The following is a 24646-nucleotide window of genomic DNA, read 5'->3' as shown; positions in this document are numbered from 1 at the left end:
ATTGGCTAAAGAGCTCTTCTTCTTTGTTTAATGCAGAGGTTGTAGGTGCATTGTCGCCCCCTGATGGTCAAGGTTTAGCAACTTATTTCAATTTTATAATTTTAATTATATTATAATGGTTAATTATATATTTTTTCTTGTCGACTATTGAGCTATAAAGTGTTTATTTTCAGAGAGTTTGTCTGTTGTGTATCTCCTGTTTGTTAAAATGTGCAATAAAAATAATTTTCAGATATTCATTCATCATGTGAATCCTTTTGGAACTTGTTTGTTGTTTTAAAGTTGGAAATCAGTAATTTCCTTTCATTATATTTTAGACATCATTATAATGTGCTCTACAGGTTTTTTTTTTTTCTTTGCAAATTTTATATCCATAAATGTACATTTGTGTGTGTGTTTTTGAAAGAATTTAAAATGTATGTTAATATAATTACATCTTCTCTTCAGTAAATAAGAAAGCAAGTAGAACGTCTTCCATTTGTGAGGACTTTAATTTGAACAATGATGTATAGATTAATATGTTACCCTCATGTTCTTTCATTGTTTTTTTTATAATTTTTTTTAGTATTTGGCTCTTTAACTCTAATTTTCTCATAAGTATTTCTGATAACATTGTTTATTATTATGCATTTTGCGTATACAAAGTTGTATATCATAAACATGCCATTTTGTATGTTTTGCAAGAAAAAAGAAAGTAAAATAAATTATCAAAAGCACGGGGCTCGTTGTCTCCAATTTTTCAGTAAAATTGGGTCTTAATAACTATATTGTTGTCATAATTGTTGTCCGATGTCACTTGTTTATTACACGCTCGTAATCAATTATTGTCATTGTCATAACATAATACAGCAGAGTCCTTCAATCCAGATTAAGTTCCTTCAATCCAGATTAAGTTCCTTCAGTCTTTTTAATCCAGATTAAGTGCAAACCCTTAAACACAGCCATTGTTCTTATAACATTTACGTTTTTTGAGAAGATTCAAAATACATTTTCATGTTTAAATAAAAAAAAAGAGGATTGCATTTAGAAAATGTACATTTGTGAATGTGAAATTGGCCTATTAAATTTTATTTTCACATTAATGAAAACTAATAATTACAGTTCTATGTGTAGATTCATATAAATTAATCCTATAAGTTAGGATTCACATAACATTTGATAAAATCACAAATGTCACACCATGTCCGCAACTGTCACTTTTCTCAGCGCTTTTCAGATCGGACATGTCACAGTCGACTGCGATTACAAGTTAATTATTTTTATTCGTTCAAAGTAAAATATTATATTTTGCTGCCTGTGGCTGCGGTCTCGTGTCTGTCGCCGGGAGGTGACGTCATCAGCGCTCGCCAGACCCCGCTGTTCTCCACATGTGTTGTGGTTGTTACAGTTGTGTGTTGTGATCTGAAGTTGCTGGTTACAGGTTTATTCTCCGTCAGTATCATCATGTCTTGCCGCAGACCTGAGCACATGGCTCCTCCAGAGGTGGTGAGTGAACTAACTTACTCTTCAGTGCTGCTGAGATGGGCTGTTGTCATTGAACATGTACACAACAAACAACATACAAAACACACAGACGAGCCTGACGATCAGTCCGCGACACTCACTGACACACTAGTTATGAGTTGTTATTATTATTCTCTATTTTCTTCTCCATGAGTTTAACTGCTAAATGATTCATCATAACAATGGTCAATGATTGAGTCTGTAAAGAAACAGGATTCAGTTTGTGTTTTTAATTAAGCGAATGATCGTGGCATTCATATTTGAAGAAGACAGCAATCATTTGAACAGTTAAGACAGAATAAGACATTTTCTCTTTTAAACTTGTCCAATTTTAAAGTTCATTCAGGATAAGCCTTTCAATGATGGGTTTTATTGATGTTGCTTTTATTTGATTGGTAACAGACAGTGTCACGTACGTTATTCTATTAAATGTAGGGATTTGTCAAAAAGATGCAGAAAACAGACTCAAAACATGCATATCATTTTTTTTTTATAACATAAGGTGTTAAAAAAGGTAAAACATCCACTGGTTAATGTGGATCAGATGAGCAATCCAGATCTGAAGTGCTCTACACATCATCTAAACCACATCAAGAACACATATTAATATTTGTTAGTAGTTTTGTTCCTGAATCCACCCTAATTTGGATCAAAAGTATCCTGGGATCGGGATAACTTTAGGATTATTTGGATCAAAAGTATCCGAATCTTACTGAAGCGTTTTGAACAGAGGTTTGATCCAGATCACGTATTTCTTTTTTAAATCAACTCATTTTCTGGGTTTAACCCAATCCGATAGCTGAGCGTCTGCTAGACACTGACCTCGACCCGAAGCGCTTCAGTAGCCCGAGGATCGACCCTCACTAGTGTAGTTACCTAAACAGCACGTGATCGGGTCTTATTTTACAAAACAACCACCAATCATATATGTAGGCATGCTGAAAGAAAATAACATTAGTCGAACATTAACCCTTGTGCATCCTTATGGACATTTTTGTCCTTTTCAATTTTGTTTTTTTTGATCACTTTGCCTGTGTAAAAGCTAACTGCAAAAAACTTGGCACTGTTGTGTATTTTTATTGGAATTTTACTGTAATTTTCTTAAAAAAAAAATTTTTTTGCATTAGGTACAAAAAATACTCCCTCTCAGCACCTTTTGGACAAAAATGTCCCCATTGAAACCCATTAAAACTGCCATTTTTAATCCCCGGTTCAGTTAACTATAAAATTATGCAATCTTTGTTAAGAGGCTTTCATTCTGATGGCAAGGCTTCAAAATTTTATTTTTTACTATTTTTTTTTATCAGATGGTGTCATTTTTTTTTAAGTTTGGGCAATAAAACAAATGTCGCTTTATTCCTGTTTTCTGGTTCGGCATATTATAGAGCCAACTGGATAAATTATGCAACGATATTTGTGTGGGTGTGTTGGTATGGATGTCAGAGTGTGGTTAGTATGTGTGTGTGTGTGTGTGTGTGCACATGTGTGTGTTTGTAATACTGAGAGAGAAAAACTGCAAATTCAAATCCAATCACTGTGAGCTCCAGTGGGGTTTTGCTGCCACCCAATGGGGAAAATATGTTACTACGCCCAAACAAACTGTTACCGAAAGCTCATTTTTTGAGATATCGTCCTCAAATTTGGAACACAACCTATTTAGATTTATGGCAGTTTTGAGTTGAACCTGATTTATAAAATATAATTTTTTTAGAAAATATATTTTTTATAAATAATTTTCATAAACTTATACCTATATAACTTATTATTATTTTTTTACTTCAGCAATAATCTGCAAAGAGTCTTCTTTAAAATGATACCAAACTTAAGTCTGTGCTCCAAAGCGTCACATTTTTATGACAGTTTTTTGACATGGATGTTTTTGTCCTGTTTTTACCTATGTGTAACTTTTTGTAATTGATGCACAAGGTAGTGTGTGTGTCTGTACTGTATGTGCTGGTGTGTATCATTTACACAAGTGTGTGTCGTTGTTTTCTGTTGTACAGTACTATAATGAAGAGGAGGCCAAGAAGTACTCCCAGAAGTGAGTGGAGAAGCGGCTGTTGCTGTCTGACATCGACAGATAAAAGCATTGTTCGCACATGATACATTTTATTTTTGTGTCCATATTTAAGTAATTAATTGCTTTCTGTGTGTGTGTGTGTGTGGGCAGCTCCCGGATAATGCAGATCCAGACTCAGATGTCGGAGCGAGCGGTGGAGCTGCTCAGTCTGCCGGAGGATCAGGCCTGTTATCTGCTGGATGTGGGGTAATGCAAACACACATTTCATAAAGAAAAGCATATGTATTTATTTAAAGGGGCACGCTAAGATCTCTTCTGAATCGCAACAAAATAAGGGAGTCACCACACGCACCACTGTCAAATAGTTCATGAGTTTATCTATCCGTGAAAGACAAAACAACATTAATGATCAGTATAAATGATAATCAGCGCGTGTACTTATGAGAGACAGCAGTCCAGCCCATCTTAGTCCATGAAACCTTCAGAGACAACAGATATCCCACATGAGATGGATCAAGGTGATCTCACATATTTTAAACATCATGTTTTATTAGATTGTCCTGGACTTAATGCAAGCAGAAGGCTCTTTTATGAAGTTACTACTTTGAAGGACATGTTTAATGAGATTATGCCTGAAAAGGTTCTGGATTTTTTTATCATACGTTAATTTTAAAAAATATATTGTATAATATGACTTCTTGTTTATATTTGTTTTGTTTTTGTTGTATTTATATGATTTTTGTAAATGAATTTTTGCCATGAAAATAGCTCTGACTGCTGACATGGCATGAAATAAAATAATCTGAATCTGAATCTACAAACCAGGTTTTGTCACAAAAAAATCACGCGATAAGACGAACCCGAAATGACGCGAAACAGCACGTGCGCCAATACCCAGCGAAGAAGACGAAGAACACGACACGCGAATATGGACGTCAGACAGAAACTATCGCTGCAAACTGTTTGCGCGATGATTTGCTCTGCAAAAAAAGAAAAGCTAAGATTTACCTGGTGTCCTCAACCCATGCGTTGCTATGATTGGCTGTACTCATGACATCACTGAGGTTGAGTCGCGCGACGGCTCTGGATATCTAGCAGGCTAGATGTTTTTCTGGGCTCTGCGACGCGTTTACGAGCGTCTTTGATGCGTTGTTGGCTCTTTCATACTAACAGATTGCCAAGCGTTCATCGTCCGCTAATCCCCCGCGATTTGCACGTGTTAACACCCTGACCTGTCGGCGAGCTCAACGATTCGCAAATCGGGCATAAAATCCTGTAGTGTGAACTAGACTTAAAGTTACAATACCTAAGATTTTATGCCACTAGAGGGCGCTACATTCAAAACAACAACAACGGCTTTGCTTGATGACGACGTGGAGGAACGCGGAATGATGGGAACTGTTGTTTTCAACTCCACCGTGGATAAATCAGTCAGACGGGAATCGAAAATTGTAATGTAATTATCGATTTCTATAACTGTAGCATTTAATGACATGCTTGTTTTTCATTAAACTGAAATAACCGCAAGAAAAGTCAGGTTTAAAGGTAAATTAGTTATCACAGATGTTAAGGGAGAGTCGGGACGGTTGAAACGCTTTTCAGATAAACGTCGTTTTCTAAGATACAGCCAACAGTATTCGCGGTGAACATGACCTTACGATTTTTCACATCATATGTATAGACAACAAGACATTCTAACAATAGTAATAATTGTTTTGCATCGTTTACTGACACGAAATTTGAATACAGAACACGGTGTTACTCACCTGTCAAGTAAAACACATGCAAGATCGGCGTCTCTTTCTAGTTAAGAGTTTTTCACGAAGTTCTCGCCACTTAGGAAATGCCACACCGATGTTGAGCTGGTTTTATTTCTCTTGTCCCAAATTCTTCTTGGGTCGTTTGGTTGACCCGTTCGTTGACGTTTGCGTTTATGAGACTTGTCTTTGTCGACAGAACCAGGTGCAATCGCTAAAGAATAATTGTGATCCATTCCATAACAAATGCGCGAAACAAGCTAACGTTTGTTGCTTGATAGACGCTAACGCACAACTACAACTACCGCATTTGTCCAGGACTACACGCAGTACGAGCGGAAACCAAGGGTAATGACGCGATTGACTGGCGACTCCCAGCTCACCCCTGCTCACACGCCCCGTTTCCTTGATTAAAATCTCAATTTTCTCGCGATTTAAACATTGTTTGAATGTTATCATCTTAACTAAATATATAACACTGGCCTTGTGATTTTGGGATATTTTAATGCAAAAATCTTAGGTATTCCACCTTTAACTCACTGAAGCCGTCAGAGGGCACTATGCAGGAATCACGTTTTTGTCGAACAGCGACCCCTAGAGTCGATGTGGAGTACTTGTATTTAACGTTACTCGCTCAGAGCGTGTTAGTATACAATAGTACATTGTGTTTAATTTGTCGTTTAATCAGATCTAATATATGTTGTTGGTGGTGAGAATTTTCGCGTGATTATATACACAGATCCGACAATTATCCCCATGAACTTTAATGGTCCAGAAGCAGAACTTTTGCCAGGTTTGTCAGAGGTTCTGGGTTCTAATCCGCACTAGTTGTACAGTTTATTTTCCTCATCAAAACCGATTGTCATACACTGTCATTACACTGGTAACAGCATGTTGACCTGGTTTCTCCTGCTTGAACCCGTCAGCTGTGGATCTGGAATCAGTGGAGATCATTTATCGGAGGTCGGACACTACTGGGTCGGGGTGGACATCAGCACAGCCATGCTGGGTGAATATATATATATATATTATACACACACACACTCTCTCTCTCACACACAATCACACAACTCTCAATATTAGCGAGTTTACACAAACACAAATAAATACGGTTCCACCTTCATGTGCAAATTTAGTGTTTTGTATCAATCATAACATATATACAAGTCCCAACCTCTCCACACAACAAGGATAGATGTCGCAGTCTATATGACTGATCTATAATCTCTCTAATATCAGCTGGCAGTGTTGTAGTCGAGACCACCTCACTCGAGTCCGAGTCAAGACCGAGTCCATAGAGAGTCGAGTCCGAGACCAGAGACGGTCGAGTCCGAGTCGAGACCGAGACCAGTGAGGGTTGATTACCTAATTTACTTAGAGAAATCCTTTTTTTTTTTTTTTTTTTTACTGAATTTACTTAGAGTTTAAAAAATATGATCAGTTTAGGGTAAAAAGGCCACATAGTAGGTGGTGTTAAAAGTAATTTTATTACAATTTGTCATGCGCAGTTGCGCACTAGAAAATCACCAATCACTGGGCGTGTCAATCAATTTAAAGAAATATTTTATTAACATACATTAATAATCATGAAAAATATTTTGAATTGAACTCGAGTGGACTCTGGAATAATCCCGAGTCCTAAAAAAAAAAAATGTTCGAGTACGAGTCAATTCCGAGTCCAAATGCACACGAGTCCATGACAAGACCGAGACCATTAAAATATGGTCTCGAGACCGAGTCCGAGACGAGTCCGAGTCTCGAGTACTACAACACTGTCAGCTGGAGCAAATATCTCTTACTGAGTAAAAAGTCGGTCCCAAAAAGATATTCCAACGCCCACAGTGATGGGTCCAATTGTATATCCAAACAGTCCTGAAACACTCCGAAAAGCACAGGTAGATCCAGCCAGCGAGGCATCGCAGCAAACTTGGAGATTTTCCACTTTTGAACGCATTTACCAGTGTGTTGCGTTCAAGTGCTTTTGTTGTCGTAATGTGTTAAATAAATGGAGATCCAGACCTGTTATTTAGCTAAAACTATTCTAGATTGCTTAAGTCATCTGCAACAGCAAGAAAATGATTTATCAAAAACTCAAACGGTAACTAAATAATATGAGACCTGAAACCAGATCGGACTGTAGATGAGTTCTGTGCAGGCGAGTTGAGACGCAGCCCAGTTCGATCCCGCGGACTGAAACGCTAGAGCCACTGCAGGGAACGAAAGCACCACTGTCCCAAAGTAGAGTCCGTGTCTCTAAGCATCAGGATTGGCTTGAAGTCAGAATCCTCGGAGAGCGCTACTAAACTTCTCATTACAAATGGACTGGACTTATTCTGTTTCCAGGCTTTGCAATTTGAAAAGAGATGCCCTGGGTGGAGACAGTAAAGACATTCCCGCTTATCCTCGTTTTTCTCTAAACCTTGGAGAATTGGCTTAACAGGGTCAGCCACTGACACAGCACAGCATTATGGGAAATGGAGTTAATATAAGATCATCGTTTTATCAGTCAAGAGATAAACACTTCTTTTCACTTTACATATATTACTGTCATTAATTATATATTAATATGTAGAGGTGCTACAACACACACACTTTCTGATTATAGCATCAGATGGATATGATATATATATTGTGTGCGTGCAGACGTGGCGCTGCGGCGGGAGGTGGAGGGAGATCTGGTGCTGGCAGACATGGGTCAGGGGATGCCCTTCAGACCGGGCACGTTCGACGGCTGTGTGAGGTATGAGCTCGTGGAGAGGTGTGTGTGAGCTATGAGATGTGATGGATGAGGTGTGTGTGAGCAGCTTTGTGTTGTTGCGTCAGTATTTCAGCGCTGCAGTGGCTGTGTAACGCGGATAAGAAAACACACAGTCCCCCGAAGAGACTGTACCGCTTCTTCAGCTCGCTGTACTCCACACTGGTGAGTTTAATCATCACTTTCACACGGCAGGAACTCACAGACAGATGATGATGATGATGTTGTTGTAGGTGAGAGGAGCGCGCGCCGTCTTCCAGATTTACCCTGAGAACTCGGAGCAGGTCGGGATCTCAGCGCTCATGATATTATCCCTACTTTCTCTCTTTGTACAAAGCCTGCTGGATTTACTATCAATAAGGCCGTGTGTCCACCAAAGCCGTTAGCCGCTCTGCTGAAGACGCCGTGCTTTGGGCGCTTGAGAGCGTTTTTTTCCGTTGAGACGTTTCGTTGCTATGATACAGAATATCCGCAGCAGTTTAAATGTTGTGACAGTTGGTCGGTGTGGTATTAGTCCCGCCCCTCCTCCACTGTGATTGGACGGCTGGGTAAAAAGTGACAATGATGAGCGCTGCGTTTTATCCAAAGTTGAACATTTTTCAACTCCCAGCGACCAGTAAAAAACGCCGGGCGCTTCAGCGTGAAAAAAACGCTCAGCGCCTCGTTACGCTCATGGCGTTTAAAAAACGCGGCGTTCCCATTGAAAACAATTGAAAACATACGCCAGGCGCGTGGAAAAACGCTTTGGTGGACACACGGCCTAACTGCAGATCTGGACTGTTGCACCGCTTGCTTGAGTTTAGGAAAACCGTTAAAAGTCCCCCTGTAGTGATTTTATCCCTTAAACTCACCTCCGATCACCAAAATTACACTGTTTTTTCCTTGAAAAAAATGTCGTGTAACTCGACACCCTTGCCTCATTTAGTATACGTGGCTCTATGAATATGCTAATGAGCCCCGCCCCCACTCACTCACTCAAAGAGATCCACTGGTTGACGATCACACGTTGATCTGATTGGTTACAAGGTCGTTTGTGACGTCAGAAACACCGTGTTTTTGAGACTGTCTTTGGTTCACTGCAGTTTTAAGGAGGAAATACCGAAAATATGAATTTACACATGGTGTTTCTTAAAGCTAATGAGCTGCGTTTAGTGCAGAGTCACTCGATTTTTATACTCTTTTTTTTTTTTTATCAGAGTACTTACATTTTAATTATGCATTGATATATAGAAAGTTTAAACAAATTTGGAAAAAAGTTTTTTATAAAATTACTAGGGCTGTGCAAAAGTTAATTGCGATTAATCGCATCCAAAATAAAAGTCTGTGTTTACATAATATATTTTTGTGTGCTGTATATAATTATTTTGTATATATAAATACCTATGCATGCATGTATATATTTAAGAATTATTTGCGCTTAAATTCTGTATATATTAATAAATACATAATCCATATTATATAAATATAAATATTTCATATATGAATAACACATTTTCTTAAATATATACATGCATGTGTGTGTAATTTTATATACAAAATAATTATATACAGCACACACAAATATATTATGTAAACACAGACTTTTATTTTGGATGCGATTAATCGCAATTAATTTTTGCACAGCCCTAAAAATTACATATAATTGTAATTTTGGCTTAGGGACCGGGGGAAAACAGTAAAGATCATGCATAAAAGGCCTCATATTATATAATAAAAAGAATGATTGAGCCATGATAAATTTTTTATAAGTTCCCCTTAGGGTGAAGTAAGTCTGACAAAAACAAAAAAGAAGAAATGTTTTTTAGATTTTATTATTTCATCCAGGGACAAGAATAGTTAAAGAATCACCCAAATAGGAATTTACACGTATTAACAACACACATAAACAACATTAAAAGCTGGATTTTCACCACAGGGGGATTTCAAAAAAAAGCCTTAACTCTTATTCTAGTCTGCTATCTTTTCTTTCACCCCTTCTTTTTTTCTTCTTTGGAAAAAAAAAACTTAATGGAAATATTGATTTGTTATGATTATGATTTGTATTTGTAATAGTGTTGTGTGTTTTTGCTCTCAGCTGGAGCTGATAACAGCTCAGGCCATGAAAGCCGGTTTCACAGGCGGTTTGGTCGTGGACTATCCCAACAGCAGCAAAGCCAAAAAGTACCTTTTCAGCTCGATATTCCCATCATCATTGATCAGAAGACATATTTATCGGGTTAAGTGTTCATATTGAGTGACGCTGCAAACCTTTTTGTCTTTAGATTTTTCCTGTGTCTATTTGCTGGTGTATCAGGAGTTTTACCCAAGGTGTGTACAGCCTCAGTATGAACACACACACACACACACACACACAGAGGGTGTTTATGAGCTTGTCTTGTTTTCCAGGGTTTAGAGTCAGAGGCGACTGACAGAGGTGTGTCGAGTCAGGCTCAGTTTACAGCACAGAGGTAAAAACGCACATCTCTGAATATACACGATGATTTATGAGGCAATATTTCACTCGCATCAGAGGTTCTCAAACGCTTTCCTTCTGTAACATGATGCAAAACTATCTCAAACTTACAATTATAATGAAATTACTAATTATGAAATACATAATGTGTGTGATTTTAACATTATATTCATTTTGTGTGCTCTTTATTATCGTAATTATAATTTTTTCATCAATTTATCGTTTTTTCTTCCATCCAAAAATGTTCCTGAATCCGATTCTGGGTATCGGCCCCAAACTGATCGGATACTGCACTATTAAATCAGAAAGATATAGTGGAAATATATATTAGTTATACTATAATCTTTAATTTTAATCAGTATGAAAGAGCAGTGGCCTCTGAACAATACGCTTGATTTCTGGAGCGCCAGCCGAGCCACACACACATTGAATAATTCGCAGCAGAACTCGAAGAGATGAAATATTGTGTGTGTATTGCATCACACATTTCCATCAGAGCTTTAAATCCCAGTTCCCATGCGTGTAAACACAGTTTCACTCGGTCCTCCAGCACACACTCACTGTACTGCTCTTCCCGTGAAAGGTCCCGGTTCAAAAATATGAAAGGAAAGTCAGTGAAGAAGAGCAAGGACTGGATCGTGGAGAAGAAGGAGAGACGGCGCCGGCAGGGGAGGTGTGTTTCAGCTCTTGTTATGCTAAATATGATAAAAACCCTTATTTATCAACTCTCATCTTCAGTGCCTGTCAAGTCTTTAATGAAAGACTGAAACGCTGCGAATCCTTTGAGAAAATGGCGGCACTAAATGAGAATGAGTCATTAGATTGATTTAGTTGCTCGTCTGGTTAAGCCAAGTTCACACTACATGACTTGCTCTCAGTGAAATCAGGATTGTTCAAGTTGTTGAGCTGTTCACGACAGAACGTGATTGATCCACAACAGGAGGTAACGCTCTACACGAGTGGACAACAACTCTGTCACCCAACAATTCTATCTTGTCTACAAACCACGTTTTGTCACGGAAAATCGCGCGATAAGACGAACCGGAAATTACGCGAAACAGCACGTCCAGCGAAGAATAGGGTTGGGTATCGTTTGAATTTGAACGATTCCGATTCCGATTCCTTGTTTCGATTCCGGTTCCTAACGATTCTCGATTCCGATTCTTTTAAGAGGCAGGGTCAAAAAAGTTTAGCTAACCTTGCTAACCAACGGCCTTTCTGAAGGAAATACTCCTTCTGTAAAAATACTCCTTTTGTCACAAATTTTGCATTTTGCCGAGATTTCGTTATTTTTAGAAAAGTGAAGCCACACTTTGGATCGCCGACGTAAGCTACTCATGTTCGACTCGCGTGGTTATGCCAACACTTCCGGTAGACGCTTCTTCGTTGGTGTTGTTCAGCGGTTTCTTCTTCCGCTCGGCGGACTGTGAATATCGAAACTAGGAATCGAAACTCTAACTTTTGAACGATTCCGGGAAAAACGAAAAGTTAGTCTCGGTTCCAATCGATACTCGATTCTCGATACCCAACCCTAGCGAAGAAGACGAAGAACACGACACGCGAATATGGACGTCAGACAGAAACTAGTGCTGAACACTGTTTGCGCGACGATCTGCTCTGAGAAAAAAAAAAATGCAAAAAAAAGAAAAAAATAAGATTTATTCGGTGACCTCAACCCATGCCTTGCTCTGATTGGCTATAGCTCATGACATCACTGAGGTTGAGTCACGCGACGGCTCTGGATATCTAGCATGCTAGATATTTTTCTGGGCTCGGCGATCGTCTTTGATGCGTTGTTGGCTCTTTCATACTAAGAGATTGGCAAGCGTTCATCGCCCGCGATTTGCATGTGTTAACACCCTGACCTGTCGTGAGCTCAACGATTTGCAAATCGGGCTTAAAATCAAGTAGTGTGAACTTGGCTTTAGTTGGATGTTCAGCTGTGCTGAGTGCTGCTCTTCCTCTCTCAGGGACGTAAGAGCCGACACCAAATACACCGGGCGTCACAGGAGACCTCACTTCTGACCCTCAACGGCTTCATATGGTCCTCTCACACACTCTGACCAATCAGAGGAAACCAGAACTATGTGCTTTCAGGAAACATATCACAACGTGGAGACTCATCAATTCTTGGACTCCTTGTCTCATAAGATCACTATGTGGATTATATGTCTGCGTTTACAGAAGCTTTAATAAACCAGATTTCATCGTGTCAGTTGTCGATTCCTTCATAGATGTGCATTGAGCATGAACCTGGAGCTGTGCGTTATCTCTAGCATAAACAGCTCACAGTTCACTAACAAACACTGTCACTGATTTGATGCTTTGTACATGTGGGACCTCGTTGACATGATATTGTAGCAGGAACAGAGAGCTGGGTTAGTTTAGTCAGGAGGATGTCTTGCGTGATCGATGCTGTAAGTCCCACGCCAGTCGAGCTGTTGCAGGATGAGTCCAGTCCCATGTTTGCTCGATGAGGGGTCCAGGGATGTCCCTCAGACGGGCCAGCACCAGTCCCTCGAATGACTTCACAACCACAGGAGTAAGGGAGCTGGTCTGAAGTCATTTAGTCCTGTGATTTGTTGTTTCTTTAGGATGGGGATGATGGTGGAGCGTTTGAAGCAGGAAGGGACTTCGCAAATCATTTTGGGGCTAATTGATTCGCAAATCGGACATTAGCCTACTGGTTGTGTTGTGTGTTTGTCCACTTTAGGCGCTTTTCCACCGCATAGTACGGTACGGTTCGGTACGTCTCACTTGTGGTGCTTTTCCACTGCATGGTACGGTACAGTACGGTTCGCTTCAGGTCGCCTTAAATGGTACCTGGTCTGTTGAGGTTCCAAGCGTACCGTACCGGTACTAAAATGTGACGTGAAACACTGCAGATCACTGATTGGTCAGACAGAATCGTCATTCCCTGCGTCACTACTAGCGTCATTGGATTTGCGACACGAGACACTTTTTTGTTTTGCTGCCATCAGCCTCATTTTAAACACATCTAGCAGTTAAAAACAACCACATACCGAGAATCAGGAACACCATCCCCTCGATAGTCTCCATTGTTCCTGTGTTGTGGGTTTGAAAATGTGGCGCTTTTAAGATGATGTCATGGCAGTAGAGGCGCGCGCAAATAACGATCAGTCCCACACACTTTTAAAGAGGGGTACTACTGCAGTGGAAACGAAAAGCGATCCGAACTGTTCCGCGCCGAGTCGAAGCGTACTGAGCCGTACCGTACCGTACTATGCAGTGGAAAAGCGCCATTATATTACTTATATAAGTTTTTAAAACAGGTGCTATGAAACATGCATCTTTGGTGAGACCCATTCACCATAAAACTGCAACAGTTTGACATGTTATTGTAGCAGGAACAGAGAGCTGGGTTAGTTTAAAGGGTTAGTTCACCCAAAAATGAAACTTCTGTCAGTATTTACTCACCCTCATGTTGTTCCAACCCCGTAAGACCTTCGTTCATCTTCGCAACACAAATTAAGATATTTAAGATATTAAGATCGCTCCTGCATACAGTCCATAGGCTTCTTGAGGGACTGGCTCTTGCCGTCCCCGAAAAGTCATTAAAGACATCGTTAAAATAGTCCAAGTGACTACAGGGGCTCAATCTTAAGTTTATCAAACGACGAGAACACTTTTGTGCGCAAAAAAACAACAAAAATAAGGACTTTATTTCAACTATTGGTTTATTTCTCCCTCTGCGCGAGTCAGTTTACTAGTTTAATAGCGTAAGCTTCTGTTATTGTACGTCACACGCATCACACACACATGACCAGCGTCGGCCAATAGTGAGCCTACGTGTGACGTAGCTCTACGCAATCACACTACGTTAACTGACTACTGCCGCATGGAGAAGGAAGTGAATAGTTGAAATAAAGTCGTTATTTTTGTTGTTTTTGCGCACAAAAGTGTTCTCGTCGCTTGATAAAGTTAAGATTGAGCCCCTGTAGTCACTTGGACTATTTTAACGATGTCTTTAATGACTTTTCGAGGACAGCAAGAGCCAGTCCCTCAAGAAGCCTATGGACTAGTATGCAGGAGCTATCTTAAATATCTTAATTTGTGTTCCGAAGATGAACGAAGGTCTTACGGGGTTGGAATAACATGAGGGTGAGTAAATACTGACAGAATTTTTGGGTGAACTAACCCTTTAAGGCCAATTTATACTTCTGCGTAGGGTGCGCGCAGTAGGTACAGCGTAGCATACGCACAGACCCATATTATACCGCGTACCCTTCGCCGTAGCCTGACGCGCACCTCCTTAAAAATGTAACTACATGTCGCGACGATGCGGACCGCAAGATCTGTGATTGGTCGGCTTGGTAGCATCGTATTTCCTCCTACGCATTTCCGCACGTACCTTCTCCTCCGACGCCTTCTCTCGTTTCTGCCTTTTAGTTTTAGTAATTTCACTAAAATGAACTGTTTTCCCACCTCAATTAGCTCCAACTCCAACATGATCTGCTCTCTTTCAGTTGCTATTGCTTGTAGTAACCTAGTCGAGAGTAATCTAAATACAGTGGAACATTAAAACCCTCCGCCGCCAACTAGCGTTTTGGAGCAGTACTGCAGAGCAACCAAGACCTGAACGCAGAAGTATAAATGTTCACTACGGCGTACTCTCGACGCAGAAGTATAAATTTTGCCCTTTAGTCAGGAGGATATCTGGCATGATGGATGCTGTAAGTCCCACGCCGGTCGAGCTGTTGCATGTTTGCTCGATGAGGGGTCCAGGGATGTCCCTCAGGCGGGCCAGCACCAGTCCCTCGAATGAATTCCCAACCACAGGAGTAAGGGAGCTGGTGTGAAGTCATTTAGTCCTGTGATTTGTTTCTTTAGGATGGGGATGATGGTGGAGCGTTTGAAGCAGGAAGGGACTTTGCGAATCAATTTGGGGCTAATTGATTCGCAAATCGGACATTAGCCTACTGGTTGAGTTGTGTGTTTGTCCACTTATTGGTGAAACCCTTTCACCACAAAACTGCAACAGTAAACCTCGTGCGCATCCGGCAAGTGACATTTCTTGTCTTCTTCCATTTTTGTCAGGTTCTCCTCTGGTACACCCCTCTCTCTCAAATAAAGTCCATCTTGGGAATTGGTACATTTATGATCAACGTGCACTTACTCAAGGCTCAAGGTTTTCTCGCGATCATGTGTAATTTGCAGGTGCATGGGACATTTTTTGCCGATATTGTCCCTACCACTTATTGAAACATCTTGTATACTTAAATAGTAATGAAACATCACTAGTTGACTACCTGAATATTCATTTTGTTTGTTTGTTGAACAAGAGCCTATCAGGAATGTGTTTTTCTCTTTTAAATCAGCTGTTTGTTGCCGCTGTTATGCAGTGTTTACTTGCACACCTTAACACTGTTGCAGAGACTAATCGAAACAAAATGCTCACAAACGTGTCCCTGCTCTTGATATACAATCACTAATGAACATCTTTGGTTTTAATGAGACAGGGCTGAAACACAGCTAAAAAGGTTCTAGAACTGCCCCTGGTTGCATGATGGCGCATGGTGAATAGTCTACTCCCACGGTTGTCAAACTGTGGTACGTGGGCTGATTTCAGGGGGTACACGAAAAAAGTTTTTGAGATCTGTAATAAAAAAAGACTTTATTATCGCCAGCAATATTTTTTCTATGACCCTCCAAAATGATTGTGAAAAAAGGCATGACCCTCCCTGATAATTCATTGATTACTTCTGTAGGGAGAGTGGGGCTGGTTGGGTCAAGGGTTGGTTGGCACACAGTTCAATTCCAGTACAGTAGAGGGCGCTATCACAAAAATATGACATTAAAATGACTGCCCTCTTGACCTGAACACACCCATTTACTAAAGTCATCGAACTTTTGAGGTGAGGATAACTTATTTTACTGTGTTAAAACAAAAAAACGTTCTCCCCACTAAATACATTTTAGAACAATGCTAGATAGAGTTATATAAAATGTAAGGATGTCAGTTGATATAGGATCAGCTATATTTTGATAGGAAATTGACAATAGGAAATGATAGATTTTGATATTTCTCACAGACAGAACTTTGGGATAAGATTGTTGAAGGGCACATGCTAACACCGCTGCTGAAGGACTGCTTCGATAAATTCTTCTCCCTACAAGAACTGGTCAAGTTTACTTATTTTATGTATTGGAGAAATCCAATACATTGGCGAGCCAACATCGGCAACACCAAAATCTAACAGCATCCTTCCCTTTCCGTCAGGAAGCCACAAGCCTTGCTCGTGCTACGAGTTTTAATAAAGAAAACATTAAAGCCTTCTTCAACAACCTAGATACAGTCATGCATAGGCACCGGTTTCCTCCAGGTGATATCTGGAACATGGATGAGACAGGTGTCACTACAGTCCAGAAACCCAACAGGGTCATTGCCAGGCGGGGATTTAAGCAAATAACCAGGGGTCAATAACCTCTGCAGAACGAGGGATGCTCATTACCCTTGCTTGCGCCGTTTCAGCCAAAGGGAACAGCAGTCCTCCTTATTATATCTTCCCCAGAGTAAATTTCAGGGACCACTTCATTCTGAATGGACCTACAGGTTGCAAAGGAGGAGCAAACCCATCAGGATGGATGAAGGAAGAACACTTTGTTGATTTCCCGAAGCATTTTGTGGAGAGAACAGAATGCTCAAAAGAGAAGCCATGTCTCGTTTTGCTTGACAACCATGAGTCCGATCTCTCAATGGCTTGAACTATGCCAAAGAAAACAGTGTATGTTTCAGTGTATCAGTGTAAACAGTCATGCTATCATAACCCCAACACTGCTCCCATCGGCTACAGCCCCTTGACCACACTGTGTATGGGCCTCAGAAGAGGCTGTGATTCAAGGATGCTGAACAACCATATGCCTGGATTTGTTGCCACAGCATACCCATTGGCTTCAACGCCAAATCGCATCCAATCAGGATTCAAGGTGACTGGAATTTTTTCCCTATAACAGGGATGTTTTTCCAGAAGAGGCCTTTGCCCCATCTTATGTTACAGACCGGCCAAACCCAGTCCCAACTGACGATCTTGTTGCTGTCTCCGGTGAGCTTCACCATGCCACAGACAATGCAGTGTCCGGACCAGGTGGTTTTTCTGCTGGTACTGGGAGACGTCCCCAAACCCCAGAAGAGCTGTATCGTACTGTATCGTAAAACCCCACCGTCGACTCTGAGCACAGGCCCGACATGAACACAGCTAGAGCGATTGGCAGAGGCCATGTTCATCCTGGATCCCGAGCCCACTGTGGAGCCGGTCCTGGTGTGTGAGCCGGCATCAGCGTCTGTCGTCCAGGGAATATCAGCCGTTCGTTAATTTGAATGGATTGGAGCTCCTCACACACTCCTAGCGCTGAGGTGCTGGTTTGATGGTTAGCCGAAGAATGAAATTAGTATCTAGAAGAGGAAATACTTGCTGGTCTAAAGTCTCCATTGGTTCCGTCCAGACCTAAGTCTTCTAAGTCAGCGTTTCCCAACCTGGGAGTTGTGACAACTTCACTCTAGTTTGAGGGTTAGGGGTGAAATGGTTACCAGTTTAACTAAACCACGATTTGACTTCTGACGGTTAGTAGTTGAGGGTTAATATTCTAATCATCATTAAAACCATATTTGATTATCTTAATCAGTATTAGTCAATGGTCTTTATCAACAAGTCACTATCTTAATAATAATTTCCTTACATTTATACAGTGCTTTTCTGGGTACTCAAATCACATTACACATGGAAGTGGGAAATCTCCTCAACCGCCACTAGCTATTCTGATATTGAAGAGCGCTGTTAGACTGATGCCAGCTAGAGCAGGCTAAAAACATGAATCATTTTGAGTCAAGTTGGCCGCGCAGGCAGAGGCGATTCTAGGGTTTTCATTTTACCCCAATTAGGATATGATTAAAAAAATATTGTTTGAGTATTAGGGTAGGGTTATATACAACGCATTCTTACCCCAAGGCGTCACCTTTTGACCATGCTTCAATATTCGACGCTTTAGGCGCCCTTTAGCGTCAGTTATATGACGCGATCCTACGGCGTCATCTAACTGACGCTAAAGGAAAAGCGTCAGTTAGATGACGTGGGTAGGTTTAGGTCTGGGGTAGGGGTAGGTTTACACGTGATCCTAGGGCGTCATCTAACTGACGCTAAAGGGCCCCTAAAGCGTCAGATATTGATGCATGGTCAAAATGCTTCCCAAGGCGTCAGTTAGGTGATGCCTTGGGATGAAAATGGACTGTTATATACTAACCTTATTGCAATCCACTGTACTGAACTGACTATTGTAACAGTTAACCAATAGAGGACGCTGTTTAGTGGTGTTGCTTTATGTTGCTTGTAAAAGGATGTTGAGCAATAAAGCACTCTTGAGAATGGCAGTCTGTGTGTGGAGTCCAGTCAATACAATACAAAACACTCTTCCATTGTATTCCCTGTGTTTCATATATGGGAGTAGGTGTACTGACTGAGCCATATACAAGACTACCTGATTCATTCTTCACTTTACAAACACACACACACACGTTTCCTGTACAAACACACATGTAGTCCAGTATCTGTCTGAGCCACATTTAGCAGAACTAGCACACCACTACAACACTGATTTACAGACAGAGGAAGTCATCAAGCAAGGCACTTTTTGACATGTACAGCAAGCTGCTGCTGTTTACGGAGTTAATCACAATTTCTTTTAGGGGGCTGGGCTGAAGCCCCCCTATAAAGGGCCTAGTGATACCTATGTGCTCAGGCATTCGTCTGGGGTGACGGAACACGTAAATGCCAACTATCATCCGTTATGTCCAGGTAAACTCTGTATACGTGGCTGCAGCGCTGCACGCGACCGGTGTAGCAGTCAATTCTGTTCCCTACTGGAATTCCTGTTCCTTTTATGCTTTATTTCCCTTTATCATACTACAAATAATGCGTAGTTGGCCAGTTACCATACATACCATCAGATTTGAATACGAGCAAGAAGCACAACTGAATGTACGGGAAGCCAAAAGTTTAAAAACGGATTTTATTTTTCCCCAAAATCTAATCGTTTTTTTTTATTAGACGCAAGTTTTTGCAACTGCCTAGTCCAGGTTTATGTCCAGGTTTATGTCTAGGTTTATGTCCAGACCAGGGTTTATGTCCAGGGTTTATGTCCAAATTTATGTCCAAAATTATGTTAAAGGGTTAGTTCACCCAAAAATGAAAATTCTGTCAGTATTTACTCACCCTCATGTTGTTCCAACCCCGTAAGACCTTCGTTCATCTTCGGTACACAAATTAAGATATTTAAGATATTAAGATCGCTCCTGCATACAGTCCATAGGCTTCTTGAGGGACTGGCTCTTGCTGTCCTCGAAAAGTCATTAAAGACATCGTTAAAATAGTCCAAGTGACTACAGGGGCTCAATCTTAAGTTTATCAAACGACGAGAACACTTTTGTGCGCAAAAACAACAACAAAAATAACGACTTTATTTCAACTATTCGTTTATTTCTCCCTCTGCGCGAGTCAGGTTACTAGTTTAATAGCGTAAGCTTCTGTTATTGTACGTCACACGCATCACACACACATGACCAGCGTCGGCCAATAGTGAGCCTATGTGTGACGTAGCTCTACGCAATCACACTACGTTAACTGACTACAGGCTCATGGAGAAGGAAGTGAATAGTTGAAATAAAGTCGTTATTTTTGTTGTTTTTTTGCGCACAAAAGTGTTCTCGTCGTTTGATAAACTTAAGATTGAGCCCCTGTAGTCACTTGGACTATTTTAACGATGTCTTTAATGACTTTTCGAGGACAGCAAGAGCCAGTCCCTCAAGAAGCCTATGGACTGTATGCAGGAGCGATCTTAATATCTTAAATATCTTAATTTGTGTTGCGAAGATGAACGAAGGTCTTACGGGGTTGGAACAACAGGAGGGTGAGTAAATACTGACAGAATTTTCATTTTTGGGTGAACTAACCCTTTAAGGTTTATGTCCAGGTTTATGTCAATGTTTATGTTCATGTTTATGCTCATGTTAGTCCAGGTTTATGTTGTAATGTCAAGCCAAGTCTTTGTTTATTTTGTATCTGATCAAGTTTGTGATTCAACTGCACCTGGGTCCAGTACAACTGGCCTTCATTGAACTTCCTGACAGTTACAAATTGACGCTTGCTTGGCCAGGTCTCCTCGGCGTCAGTTATCTGATGCATAAGGCAAACAACTGAAAGAAATGGCTCATCATGGCTTGCAAACGAGCGAAGCATGGCAGTTGATCAGTGTTCGGATGTACAAATGAACACAAAAGTTTTTTTTTAGTTCCTTCATCCGAGCCTCTGGAAAAAACAATGGGTTAACGTTATTTTCTCTGGAAATGTGCCGACTCAACTCTCAAACAGGTAAGTTAATCTTTCTCTCAATATCTTTCAATACTGTTTATGCATCAATAAGTCAAGCCAGTAACTAAAATATCAACTTCACATTGTTTCTTTTAGTAGTAGTAATATTAATCTTATTTAAATTCTGAACAAATTATACAGAAAGCGATCAAAGAACAATCTTTCCACACAGCCTGAGTTTATCCGGACAACTCGTTATGAAATCAATGACGCATGTTACACTGCACAACGAAGCTCTTACTGTATTTACATGATCGTGTCTGAATTGGTGAAAGCATTAGAGAGAGCAGAAACTGCGTTGCAATAAGATCTTCATTCTCGTGATCGACAGACTGTCCTCTGCTTGCTCAATGCACATCACAGCAACATTTTATGTGATGGGAATCTAAATACTTCAAAAACTTCTCACGATTCAGAAATCTCGATATCTGTAATAGTAAAAATGTATAAATAGCTGTAGTAAGAGAGAGTTTCACATGTAATACATAGCTATTTCATATGCAAGCCTGTCAGCCAATCACAGCAGTGGGCGGTTACACACAGCAGACACGCCCCTTCAAACAGAGTGTTCAAATCAGAGGATAAAGTCAGGGTAGAAAAAATGACTTTTATTTCTATATTATGACTATTTTTGATCTAAAAAACATACTAACATTATAAGGGCACCCCAGGAAACATTATAAAATAATAAAATAACCCCATGTCAGGGGACCTTTAAATGATGGTTCCCTGTGCAAATGACAGATGGGTCCTGACCAAAATCTTCAATTTAAAGGGAACATTTCTCCAAAAGGAAAATTTTATTGGAGGTCCTTGGTATGAGATATAGACTAGAAAATGGTCTGGCTTTTACCTGTAAAATATTGTATTTCCAACAAATCAAGGAGAATACATTTAAAAATTTTAACTGTGTCAATTCTGATATTTCTAAATATTTGGACACTGATAGCTCATGTTGTTTTTGTAAACAAGCGGAGGAGATCTGTTTTTTTGGTTGCCTTGTATCCAAACAGTTTTGGTCTGACCCATAGGGGTTCTCATGTATTTGATTCTGTAAATGTTACACACTCTTTTATTTTTAAACACTTTTTTTATCAGAATGATAAAAAATAAATCCCTGGAGTATATTGCTCATTTTTCCTTTAATCGTTTATATGGCAAATTCTTCATAAGAAATGTGCAAATGGTAGCCTACCATCTCATCCCCACTTTAAAACTGACTTCTTAAATCTCTTTATTTTATAAAGAATCATACAAATAAATAGTTAAAAAATCATACATTGTGATTTCTGGAATTTTTTTTTATTTTTTTTTTAGATTATGTCTCTCACAGTGGACATGCACCTATGATGACAATTTCAGGCCCATCCATGATTTCAAAGAACTTGCAAAATAGCAGGGTGTTCAAATACTTATTTTCCTCACTGTATATATATTCTCTAAAATGTTATGAAGAAATAAAAAATCCATGAATTTAGATGCTTTTGCTAGTGTATCAATGTCTGTATGTTATTAGGCTATTATACGAATCCAGTTTTCCTGTCATGTCGTTTTGCCATTTACCACATCATAATGCCTTGTTTTTATTTCACCTTTTTTTTTTTTTTTTAAATAATTCTTATTCATTTTATGTTAATGTTACTTCTCAATTTGTTGTAAGGTGTTAATCGTGTAGTTGTTGAAATTTCCATTTTATGTATTTGTCCTTGATAATGATCTAATTCAGTAATTGTTATCGAGCATTAAAAGACTGGATTGTGGATGTGGCGTGACGCGTCGCGCGCTGTAGTTGTTTGGGGGCGCGCCTCGCCGCACTTAAAAACGACGCTCTTCTCTGCGAGCGATAAACGCGTTCAGACTGACTGAATGAAACATGAGGGACCGCACACAAGAGCTCAGACATGTAAGTAGGCAATGAGTTTAATCAGTCAGACTGAACTTTACATCATTGCTATGATGGACAGACACGCACAGCTCATTATGTCGACAGCGTTTCATATTTCAGAATCGTTTATATGTTTAATGTTTCTCGTGTAATAGTTGTAATTAAGGCGTTGTCGTTGTGTTTGAAGTTGTTAAATTTGAGAATGAGCACTATATGAACATATATTTGTTTTATTATAGCCTACTTTCACAATGACTGATGAAGTTCATAGCGTTGACCGGAATAGAAAGACTGATGAAAGTTCAGAAAATGTTAATTCCTGAGTTTGTCTGCACGTGGAAAGAGCTATTTACCACGTTATTTGAGACTTAAATTGAATGTTAATGTTAAAATAAATTGTTTTTTCTGTACGTATAGGTGTACAAAAATACTATCTCATTTACACACTGTAGCTAAATCACGACATCAGCAGTCAAAGCTGAAAACTGATGTAACATCATAATGTGCACTGAGCAGATGTGACTTGCTGGATCTTTATATGATAAATGAATCTTCATCTGTGTGTTTTTCTGTATGGATTGATCTGAGTAGAGCATATTAATCATTAACCAGTCTTTCCTCACTATCACTGAGCAAACAGAGGACGAGAGAGTGATTCTGTCCTGTTGTGATTGGTTGTGTCTCATGTATTGACACACTGGCTTTACTTCTGTAGTTCATGTCAGTTTCAAAACAGCAGCGCACTGCTAGTGTCATTACATATGACACACACACACACACACACACACACATTGTATAAACGAACACTTCATCCCGTGGAGTGTCTTTATGTGACCTATTCATGGATCATGCTGGTTTAGGCCTGTCGTGGTCAAATGACTCCCAAAGTTTCTGTGCATCGGTCAGTTCACAGAAGTGACAGAAATGAACTTTTTCATTAAGGGGCAGTATTTGCCACATTAAACTGATTTCCAGTTTTATTTGTACATTTAATAAGGGGCATTTTTTTCTAACCTTATTCATCATCTGTTATGCCAAATTCAGAAGTTGCATCTGAGGCATGTAGATGTATTTACACTGCAATTACAATTGCATAAATAAGGCTATGAGATTAATGTTTTAAAACTTATATTTTGAATATTGTAATTTGAAATAATTAAAATAAAATATTAAATGATAAATATGAAACTAAGGCTATGTTTACACTGAAACGATTCTGAAGAGAAAACGCAAAAGTGGCGTTGCGTTATTACTTTTTATTCTGCGTTTAGACGAGCGTTTTGGGTGGGAAATCCTCGTGCATATGGTGACGCAAAAGTGTGTGAAATTCAATGTAGTATGCACTCCAGGAAGCAAGGTGGCGATGTGGAGCACTGCGACACAACAACTCCAAGTCCGCGTGCCTGCGTACAACCTTCACTGTCAAGCAGACTTTTGCGTTTTTTCTCTTTACACGGGAACGCGACGGTGGAACGTTTTTAAGATTTTCACTCTGGAGGGTGGTTTCATTTTTTTGTGTTTTTAAGCCCCAAAAACGCCGTCGCCGTGTAAACTAGGGCTGGGTATTAACACAAATTTCACAATTCAATTCGATTTCGCTTCACAATCTTGCAATTCGATTCGATTTCGATTCCGATTCGATTCAATATTGATTATTTTGGATATCAGTTACAATAAATGGCAAATTGTCTCAAGCAAATCAAATCTCTTAACTAATGCTGTAAACTATGGGAGTCTAGTTGTAGCCTATAGACTTCATTAGCCTAATATGAAGGTAATAATTAACTGTTTTATAGCTATACAAACACTTAAATTACACTTTTATTCATTTTTATAATAAGATTATATGAAATATAAACGGTGGCTGTCATAAAAACTTGCCAGATTTATTT

General features: G+C 39.7%; 2 protein-coding genes and 1 pseudogene across 7 annotated transcripts in view; all 3 read left to right on the top strand.

The window, feature by feature from the left end:
* Positions 1-1325: 1325 nt before the first annotated feature.
* Positions 1326-12699, top strand: bud23 (BUD23 rRNA methyltransferase and ribosome maturation factor). Its single transcript, XM_039654011.2, has 12 exons — positions 1326-1485; positions 3507-3544; positions 3674-3769; positions 6207-6289; positions 7924-8020; positions 8104-8200; positions 8269-8319; positions 10110-10195; positions 10297-10342; positions 10421-10482; positions 11071-11160; positions 12458-12699. The coding sequence occupies exons 1-12, from the start codon at positions 1444-1446 to the stop codon at positions 12510-12512; spliced, it is 843 nt and encodes a 280-aa protein (XP_039509945.2). The 5' UTR covers positions 1326-1443; the 3' UTR covers positions 12513-12699.
* A 2473-nt stretch (positions 12700-15172) lies between these two features.
* LOC148971929 (uncharacterized) lies at positions 15173-18613 on the top strand (annotated as a pseudogene).
* Positions 18614-22622: 4009 nt separating this feature from the next.
* stx1a (syntaxin 1A (brain)) overlaps positions 22623-24646 on the top strand; it is a 61008-nt gene continuing 58984 nt past the window's right edge. For 2 of the 6 annotated variants that reach the window (XM_039654118.2, XM_089120878.1), the window contains exon 1: positions 22625-22772. In XM_039654118.2, coding sequence (XP_039510052.2) covers positions 22743-22772 — 30 coding nt within the window. In that variant the 5' untranslated portion in view covers positions 22625-22742. Of the gene's footprint in view, positions 22773-24646 lie in introns of all 6 variants that reach the window. The other 4 variants (XM_089120876.1, XM_089120877.1, XM_089120875.1 and 1 more) reach the window with 3 other exon arrangements.

This window comes from Pimephales promelas, chromosome 16 (assembly GCF_988280905.1).
Source record: "Pimephales promelas chromosome 16, fPimPro1.hap1.1, whole genome shotgun sequence".
Taxonomy (NCBI): Eukaryota; Metazoa; Chordata; class Actinopteri; order Cypriniformes; family Leuciscidae; genus Pimephales; species Pimephales promelas.
This window is presented reverse-complemented; position numbering and strand designations above follow the sequence as displayed.

What these genes read in the sequence shown, in the direction of transcription:
- bud23 (XM_039654011.2), top strand. Translation starts at nt 1,444, where the DNA reads ATGTCTTGCCGCAGACCTGAGCACATGGCTCCTCCAGAGGTG. An exon ending in ACATGGCTCCTCCAGAGGTG is followed by an intron (nt 1,486 to 3,506) that starts GTGAGTGAACTA and finishes TCTGTTGTACAG; the next exon opens with TACTATAATGAAGAGGAGGC. An exon ending in TGTTATCTGCTGGATGTGGG is followed by an intron (nt 3,770 to 6,206) that starts GTAATGCAAACA and finishes TGAACCCGTCAG; the next exon opens with CTGTGGATCTGGAATCAGTG.